The 8,556-nt window shown below is 45.4% G+C and overlaps 2 protein-coding genes across 3 annotated transcripts; both read left to right on the top strand.

The window, feature by feature from the left end:
• Window positions 1-224: 224 nt before the first annotated feature.
• On the top strand, window positions 225-4,057 carry cfap99 (cilia and flagella associated protein 99). 2 transcript variants are annotated; one of them, XM_029138957.3, is made up of 16 exons: window positions 225-365; window positions 703-827; window positions 906-1,050; window positions 1,151-1,245; window positions 1,342-1,448; window positions 1,555-1,732; window positions 1,816-1,896; window positions 2,015-2,083; window positions 2,154-2,240; window positions 2,331-2,419; window positions 2,507-2,711; window positions 2,808-2,949; window positions 3,031-3,182; window positions 3,244-3,449; window positions 3,534-3,726; window positions 3,865-4,057. In XM_029138957.3, exons 2-16 carry the CDS (start codon window positions 714-716, stop codon window positions 3,970-3,972), a joined length of 1,971 nt encoding a protein of 656 aa, XP_028994790.1. In that variant the 5' UTR covers window positions 225-365; window positions 703-713; the 3' UTR covers window positions 3,973-4,057. The 2 variants fall into 2 exon arrangements, with proteins under 2 accessions (XP_028994790.1, XP_055361724.1); XM_055505749.1 differs by lacking the exon at window positions 225-365 and having other exon boundaries at window positions 491-827.
• A 470-nt stretch (window positions 4,058-4,527) lies between these two features.
• si:dkey-21a6.5 (laminin subunit gamma-2) lies at window positions 4,528-8,448 on the top strand. The gene is made up of 9 exons (XM_029138958.3): window positions 4,528-4,710; window positions 5,376-5,546; window positions 5,634-5,772; window positions 5,845-5,933; window positions 6,122-6,182; window positions 6,707-6,795; window positions 6,908-7,020; window positions 7,107-7,263; window positions 7,799-8,448. Exons 1-9 carry the CDS (start codon window positions 4,653-4,655, stop codon window positions 7,951-7,953), a joined length of 1,032 nt encoding a protein of 343 aa, XP_028994791.1. The 5' UTR covers window positions 4,528-4,652; the 3' UTR covers window positions 7,954-8,448.
• The last annotated feature ends 108 nt before the right edge of the window (window positions 8,449-8,556 follow it).

Genomic DNA, 8,556 nt, shown 5'->3' with positions numbered 1-8,556 from the left:
ACGTGCAGTTCCTAAATACGGTTTTCCCAGAGACGCTTAGGAGCAAACATGAACGACGACAGGCTACCATTACTAAAAGTATAAACAACGTTGGGCAATACAGAAAAAATATATTACAATGCCCATTATTATAATTTATATTATGGGGCGTGTCACGTCTTAAAACATGCTTGGTAGTTCAGTTCACTCATCAATGTCAGACTTTTGATACTAGTCTTAAATGTCTAATTGTACCTAAAGGCAGCGCATAGAACACGCAGACGTCACAATATTCTACGTCTTAATTATTGTTGTAGAAGCCAACAAAGGATCAGGCTGCTGCCCTGTTAATCTATATCCCCCGGATTACCGCTGTTTTTATTATGGTAAACAAAACAACTTGATAAAATCTCCCTCCCGGTACTCGAATCGATGTAGACTTATCCTGTGTGTTTAAGGCGTTTAGGATGGGATAGGCCACATTTCTGTTTACGTTAGTGTGTTGCTAGGCAACGAGGGAGCGCGGTAACTGGGCACAAAGCGCTTCGTAATGTTGACCATTTATTTAGCCACGTAGGGATGTTTTCCCAAAGTGACAATTTAGTCTGTGAAGAAGAACTATTTTAACAGCGCGACTTTATTGATAATCGTTAATACTTTGGATTTTTCGCAAGCAAATACCTTGTTATGTGACAACTTTAAGTGAAGTCCACATTTCTGCAGGCAGGTGTAAAATGGCTTCCATTTATGGATCACTTGTCAAGGAGGCTATTGTGCTGCTCGATAAGTTCAACACTGGCGACCAGTGTCTGGATGACTTCATAGAAGATGCTTCAAAGGATCTGCAGGTAGGAAGAGGCCAGGGTCCTGGTGCCGTTTGCTCCAACACATCTGTTCCAGAGAGTCACATCTGTAAACTGTTCCAGGACATGGATGCTCAGCACAGGGTGTTCATCCTCGATGCTGTTTCTGGATGTGCTGAGCACAAAAAGCTCCTGGATCGAGTTGTCAATATGTTTTACGGCCAGAATGGGAGACGCTTATCTAGAGGCGATCGCAGTCAGTTCGTCAGTAAGTACATAAACTGAAGAATCTTAAAAAGACTGTCAACATTTTCCTCCAGTTACACAAGGTTGACATATTTTTAATATTACACTATGTTGTTCTTCAGTTATCTGCTACCTCACCACATTCGTCCTTGGTCATATTGGGTTTCAACATTTCAGCAACATTGTCAAATCTCTGGATATCAAGAAGATGCACACAGTAAGAAGCCAAATGTTTCTTTATAAAGGAGACAAACAGGAAATGATCTACTGTTACTGTACATTCTGTGTCAGTGTCTGTACTATTTTGTTGTAGTTTCTGAGCTTCTTCTTCACAAATCTCACCACGTGGATTCAAGACGAGTGGAACAGCATCTATGACGCTGACTATGTTGAGGAAAAGTGGATTGGCCCTTTGCTAAGGTTTGAAACCTAGAATTCATTGGAATGATTCTCAATAAACGTGTGAGGTTTTATCCCATTCAAAAGAAAGAGCAGAAGTAAAAGCTTGTTTCTATTTGTCCTTTAGATGGCGCCCTGAGGTCAATGTTCTCTTGGACCAACTTGCTGTTAAATTATCTCAGGGGACTCAAGTCAAGAGAGCTGCGAGCAAAACAACTGAGCCCCGGGAGTTTGCTCTCACCAAACCTAAGCCACGAGCACTGCCCATGCCCGAGCTCATCCCACAGCAGGACAAATGCAAAGCAGTCAGGCTCACACCTCAAAACACAGACGTTCAGCTAAATGTGTCCGCAGTTGTTTCTCTAAAAGGAAATATGTTGATTTCTAGGTACCAAAAAGCACCTACAGGCCTCCGAAGGAGAAAAACATAATAGAGGAGGTCAAGCAAAAGAACCATCGAAAGGCTGAGGTGCAATGTCTTCTTTTGGTTTTAGTATCCTAAGAAAAAAATATTGTAAATATTCTAATAATGTGTTGTCAACCATATATGACCTAATTTGTCACGTGTGGTTATAATAACACCCAAGGAACGGCTGTATGAAGCAAATGTGAAACAGTTCCAATGTGTAAAACCTCAGAAATCTGAACGCACTAAGGTACGGATTTATTTTCTGTCATTTATACAGTGATTTAACATGTTATTAGTAACAGTGGGTCTTTTTGCAGCAAGTCATGTCTCAGATTCAAAAAGAAATGGAGTCAAAGTTCAAATACCATTCATTTCATTCATCTAGATGTCCGACCAGTAATAAGGTGAGCTCCTACTTCAGTGTCTTTAATGGATGAGTATAAATACTCTGTGTGTTCTATATTTAAAGCCCCCTGCTTGTGCTTTTTTTTTAGACCAGCAACTGGTCCATCAAGCTGAACAGTGCCGCTATCCTGAGGCAGGGGGCGCTTTATGAACGGCGAGTGGAAGAAGAGCTCCATAGGTACAGCGTAGTGTTTATCTGATGCTTCCTGGACAGTGAGTGCAGCCTAAAATAAATTAAATGAAGCTCGCTGGTGTGTTGACCCAGAATGGAGCGATTTACAGAGGGGGCACACGAGCCCTCGTCTTTCCTGCAGTGGCAAAACGAGATGCGTGAAAAGGACCTCCAGGGTGAGCTGGCCGAGATTGAGCGCAGGCGCCTGGAGGGACGCATCAGCTACGAGGAGGCGGCTATGGCCCGGGAGAGGGTGATGGAGCGCAACCAGAGGACTGCACAGCTGAAGAAACAAGAGGTGGGTGAAGCACGAGCGGTCACAGAGGTTCATCTGTTCCCAAACATTCCGACATGAGTCATTTCAAACACTTAAAGGTCGCTTTGTAATTTGCAGGCAGCTGAGCTAATGCGGAGATATGCCGAGAAGAGGTTGCAGGAGGAGGAAGAAATGCGTGAACTGGTGCAACAAGTGGCAGAGGGTCATAAGAATTCAAAACGGGCCAAAGAGAAGTTACTGAAGCTCAAGCAAAAAATAGGTAGGTCGTTCGGCTCCAAGGGTCAAGCGGGGATTTTCTTTGCTCTCCTTCACTTACGTCAGCGTTATTCATTTGTCCCAGTGAAAGAAGTGTCTGCGCAAAGTCAGGAGCTCCTCCGCCAGGCGCTGGAGGAAGCGCAGGAGGAGCTGAGCCGCAGATTTGAGATTATCTGTGAAATCCGCGCCATCGAATCGCTCCCTCACGTCAGAGTCAAGAGCTTCGACGACACAGAGGTAAGTGAAAGTTGAGGAGGGTGCGGCTGACCCCTGACCCCTGACCTCTGACCCCTGAAAGACTGCAGGCCACGAGCTGCTGGGGGAGATGTCGCTGGCTGAGTTGAAGGAGCGCCTGTGCCTCCTGAAGGAGGCGCAGCAGCTGGAGCAGCGGGAGAAGCGGGAGCAGATCCTGGAGGACAAGCACAGCAAGAAGCAGCTGCTGCAGGAGCAGCTGGAGGCCGTCGGCCTCCACCGGAGGGCGCTGGCGCAGGCTTCTGCCACCAGGTCAGCAAAGCGCTCGGCTCTGCATTTAGGAGCCACGCACATGTAGCAAGCGGTAGCATTCACGGTAAAATGGGCGTGTTGCAGAAAAGAGGAGAGGAAAAGCAGGCCGGGGCTTCGGCAGACGGTGGCTCAGGACGAGCGCATTTTAGCTCTGCAGAAGAAACTTGAAGAAAAGCAGCAAGAGCGCCAGAGACTGAGGCAGACTCATGGCGACAAGGCCAGATCCCCCGAACAGGCAGCTGTGCACACTCCAGTAAACACGGGGACACTTGAAAGCGTGAGTATGGAATGGGCGACCGAGGAGGCTTCATATGGTTTTGTTAGTGATGGGATGTGTCAGACGCACATTTACTCCTCATTTGTCTTTCTCTTTCTGTTTCCTTCTGTCTCTCTGTTCCTTCTTTCCTTCCACCAGAGGAGCTTGAAGGAGAAAAGCTGGGAGGAGCTGGAGCTGAGTTTAAAGCGTTATATTCAGAAGGACGCTCCATATGGCGTCTCTCAGAAGGAGACACTTGAGTTATAAATATGTATGTTGCAAAAGCCTTCGGATGTTTCACTTCAGATCACAAAGCTCTGACGCATGCTGATTAAAATGGTTTAAGTCATCACTCAGTCATCATTGGGATTTGTTGCATTCCCCTTTTAAATATAATGCACATCATTCACAGCCACAGGGACTGAGGTTTGTTTAGTCCAAATGTGAGAGGAATTTCCCCAAAGTAAATTAAATCCACCTGTGCATGAAAAAAGGAAGTGGACCTTTAATTTTTGACTTCGAAAGTTTCTCTTCCTCAGAACAATGTGCTCTTTCGTCACTATGGTGACATGTGATGTGTTTTTAATAATGTAAAAACATAACTATAACCATAAATAAAGGTACAGGACAAAGGGGTACAATGCATCTATCTATGTGACACATGAAAAATAAAATATTTTCCTCCCAATGCGACGCTGATCCACTGAACCGGCACTGGCGCCCCCTAGTGGAGGCCGATGTCACAACAGCACATCCGCCTGAATCAGGCGCAGTTCGCTCCGTTTTTTTTCCCTCTAAATCAAAATCACATGATGTGTATTTTGTCATATGACTCCGATGAAAAGCCTGATCCCGCTGAGGGCGAGCGGCGCCGGAGTCCTGTCCGCAGCACTTGTCAGACATGAGATGCTGTAGGCTCACACTCTTTGCTCTCACTGCTCGATAATATGAGGAGGATGACGTCTCGGGCTCTTCTGCCAGCGATCGCCGCCGCTTGTTACATAGGTAAGGACTCTATCTTCTACAGGAGCAAACTGAACTGCACTAATCCCTCAGAAAGGCACGGAGCGACTTATAATCAGGATGTATGATGAGTTAAAACAGTGCTGCCACTGTGGTTTACTATTTAAATCTGCTAAAACTCAAGTTTAAATATTATGGGTTAAGTTTGCTTATAATGTTCTGTGTATTTAAACTACCTTTAATCTCCAAAGTTTCAGACACAGACTTAATAAGTGATAGCCTTGACCTAAACACTCTGGTTTCTGTGCGTCTCCGTGTGGATCTGGCCTCTCGCTGACACCGGGACTCCAGACACTGCAGATTACAGCCTTTTTCCCCTGTTTTTACCCTCAACAGAAGCCACTGTTTGCCAAAGCCAGAGAAAACTCCAGCAGGAGACTCACATGACTGCCATTTTGAATAATTGCATTTCACGGGGAGGATGGCTCGCATTGAAGAAAGCACTTGTGCACAGGGTTAATGTGATTACTGCAACAATACAGGCTCTGTTTCAGCTGCTGTGCTGATACCTGTCGCCTCCAGTGTCTCATTAATGTTTTACTCAAGATCTGCTGTTTTTTGGGGAATGGTTGAGGTTTGATTCTTTAAAGCGACGTGCACGTCACACAGGGACGTTGCATCACTCGTGCTGCGTCTGTGTGTTCCAGGCCTAGTGGTGAGTCAAACCACACTCACGCCGGCTGTGACCAACGCCACCCCCATCGCCAACGTGACCAGTCCGACTCCGACGCCTGTGGTTGCGAGCACGACGCCGGGCTGCTCTGCCTTCAACTTGTCTGCGTGTGAACCCTGCGCACCAGGGTCGCAATACGACAACCGTGAGACGTTCGTTTGTGTGGCTTTGGTCTCGCACTGCAAACATAATTGCTTAATACTGAGGGAATTCTCCCTCTGGTTTCCTGCAGGCACCCTGCTGTGTGCGTGCTGCTCCGACCCTGGGCTGTGTCTATTTCCTGGAGCCTGCCTCCCGTGCAGCAGAGGGTTCTACCAGCCTCTCGCGGGTCAGCAGCGGTGTCTCCCCTGCAACCGGGGATTTTATTCTAAGTATGAAAACCAACAAGTCTGAGTCCTTCACTGGCGCTGGTTGCTTCACTACTACTTCTGCTTCACTTACAGTTTCACTGGAAGTCCATTATGTCGTCCCTGTCCTTCTGGATCCTTTAACAATAACACTGGCAGAGACAATTGCACAACTTGTTCACCAGGTCTGTTTATTTAGCTGATAAATACTCATAGTAGTGCTGTCAATAATTAACAAGTGGCTTCAATTCTGGCAGAACTAGGTAGATTTGGGGCTTTTCTTTGAAATATTTTTAGCATTTTAGCAAATCCAATATATTGTTTTATATGACACATGATGTGATTCGTACGTGTTGTTGTCTGCTGCTTTCAGGCTTCTTCTCATCACAGAGTTCAACGTCATGTTCTCCATGCGCGCAAGGACGGTTTTGCAAGTAAGTTGCCTTCAAGCGTCCCCGTGTTTCTGTTTACTTCCCCGCTGCTGTTCGGATCCAGGCACCAAAAATCACCCTGGAACCTTCACGCCTGTCTGTGTGGTTGGAAAATCGCTTATCTAATAACATCACATGCCTCCATCCCATGTTTTTGCTTGCCACGCGCACACACACACACACACACACACACACACACACACACACACACAAACACACCTAATATGATCCGTGGTTTCAGTTGCCAAATCAAATAAATTTTGATTATGCAATTTTAAATCCTCAGTTTGTAACGTTACACATGTTTCAAACACTGTCAGTTTGTAGCTGTTAGGGATTTACAACCTAGTTTGGCAGTTTATTATTGTGGTTGTTTGTCAAAGCTCCATAATACTAAACCCCTGAAACAGGAAGTCACACGCTTCAGTTACGACTTTAAGTCAAATCTTAGAGGCCCTCCTGAAAAGTGAAGTTACTTGTGGTGTTTCCCCTTTGCGATCATAACCGAGGCTCCTTCTCTTGGGCAGCGCCTCTGGTTGCAGTGAGTGTCAGGTGTGTCCTGCAGGAACAGAAGCTCTGCAGGCCGCCGCTAAAGACTGCACGCCGTGTCGGCCAGGTAACTCGCAGCACGCCCGCAAACGGCTGGAACAGATTGTATGTGGGTGCTGTGGTTGAGAGCAGAACAGGGAAGTGTGAGTATCCTCCAAGGTGACATCTGTTTTCAACAGGCATGCACAAAGCCGCCCACCAGACTATGTGTCAGATCTGCGCCAGTGGCTTTTTCCAGATCCACTGGGGCCAGGAGAGCTGCGACGTGTGCCCGGAGAGCCACTACTGCCCCGTACGATCCTCACCCTCTACACCCCTTCACCCTACAACAGAAACGAGCTTGTGTGCGATGCGTCATCCTGCCTGTCATTTTGCCAGAGTCCAGATGTGAACCCCATCCAGTGCCCGAGCGACGCCTTCTGTCCGGCGGGCAGCCTGGCTCCGGGCTACTGCATGGAGACCTTCTTCCGAAAAGCAGGGGACACGTGCGAATTGGCCCCTGTCACTATTGCTCTTTTAGTTATTGGAGGAGGAGGTAAGTCATTAAACTGCAAATCAGTTCCCACTAGCATCAGACCTTATCTCCTAATTTCAATATATTAAAGGACCAATATCTGATTTCTAATTTAATTTGCATAAAACCAGAACGACAACGTTGTTTAGCCTATTTTTTTTTTACTAAATGAGAATCAGATGTGAAAAAAGCAAACTATGCAGTGGAAATAAAATATGCTGGGCTACGTTCCACTAATGACTTAGCAATGGTTGATTAAGAAGGATTTGACAACAGGATTAGCCTTTTGCTTAGACTCATTTTTCTTATAATGACTATGGTTTTTGAAATGTTTCATTGTGAATAATAGCTGAAACTAGGAAATGCATTCTGTTGTCAGGTTACTGTATTTCACTTGTCCTTGTTTTAACCTACCAGTAATCAATAATTTTTTATCACAGACAGTCCATATTTTTCCTGTTGTGCTGAGACTACATAAATTCCAAATATAATCATAAATATAATAGGAATCATGCTCATTTATATTTACATGACAATGTCCCTTTGTTTTTCCTAGTCACCGTGCTCTTCATCATTTTACTGGTTCTGCGCCGCCGTAGAGATGCTGGAGAGCTGACTGTAGCTCGAGCTCCGTTATTATGCAAAGAGCGACCTCAGGGGCGATACTATGGAATGCCCTGTGACGCAGAGCCTGTGTACGCCGGCTGGTGAACCACGGGAGCTCGGTTCAGCGTTGTGATTGGACTCCATGTGGAACATCGCTGAAGACAAAAGAGAGCTGACGAAGGAAAACTGATAAAGTATTTAAGTGACATCCTGAGCATTTGTGATAAAACAGAAGTAAATAATTGTAAGTTTTTTTTGTAGTTTGACTCTGTTACAGTTGTTGGATTGTGAGAGGTGTGATGAAACCGTGGAAGTGACACATGTGCTGCAAACCCCTCTCTTTCATTAAAGCACTTTTAAGAGCACACAGGTAGTTAACGGCCTTTGCACTGGTTGCACTAGTCTCCTTCTGCTCCCTTGTTGGTTCCACAGTGACGGGTGTAAACTGTGTATTTAACTGCATTACAATGTGTGTGTGTGTGTGTGTGTGTGTGTGTGTGTGTGTTGTTTAATTGATATTTTTGCTTGATGTTTTCTTTCACTTTTGAGATTATATTTGTATGTTTTAAAAGAAAATTAATAAAAAAAATATTCAGGTGATTCTGATTTTTCTTACCAACATTAAGCAATTAATTAGCCTCATCAACATGAACACTACTAAACTTTAAACTCATATCACACCTCACCTGTTTCCATATCCGGTCACGG

Source organism: Betta splendens, chromosome 22 (assembly GCF_900634795.4).
Source record: "Betta splendens chromosome 22, fBetSpl5.4, whole genome shotgun sequence".
NCBI lineage: Eukaryota > Metazoa > Chordata > Actinopteri > Anabantiformes > Osphronemidae > Betta > Betta splendens.
This window is presented reverse-complemented; position numbering and strand designations above follow the sequence as displayed.

Bases quoted from the DNA above. Each gene is read 5' to 3' on its own strand.
- cfap99 (XM_029138957.3), top strand. From the start codon at position 714: ATGGCTTCCATTTATGGATCACTTGTCAAGGAGGCTATTGTGCTGCTC. The intron at 1,897-2,014 runs GTGCAATGTCTT...ATAACACCCAAG, and splicing joins AGAACCATCGAAAGGCTGAG to GAACGGCTGTATGAAGCAAA. The intron at 2,241-2,330 runs GTGAGCTCCTAC...CTTTTTTTTTAG, and splicing joins GATGTCCGACCAGTAATAAG to ACCAGCAACTGGTCCATCAA.
- si:dkey-21a6.5 (XM_029138958.3), top strand. From the start codon at position 4,653: ATGAGGAGGATGACGTCTCGGGCTCTTCTGCCAGCGATCGCCGCCGCT. The intron at 5,934-6,121 runs GTCTGTTTATTT...TGCTGCTTTCAG, and splicing joins TTGCACAACTTGTTCACCAG to GCTTCTTCTCATCACAGAGT. The intron at 7,264-7,798 runs GTAAGTCATTAA...TGTTTTTCCTAG, and splicing joins TTTAGTTATTGGAGGAGGAG to TCACCGTGCTCTTCATCATT.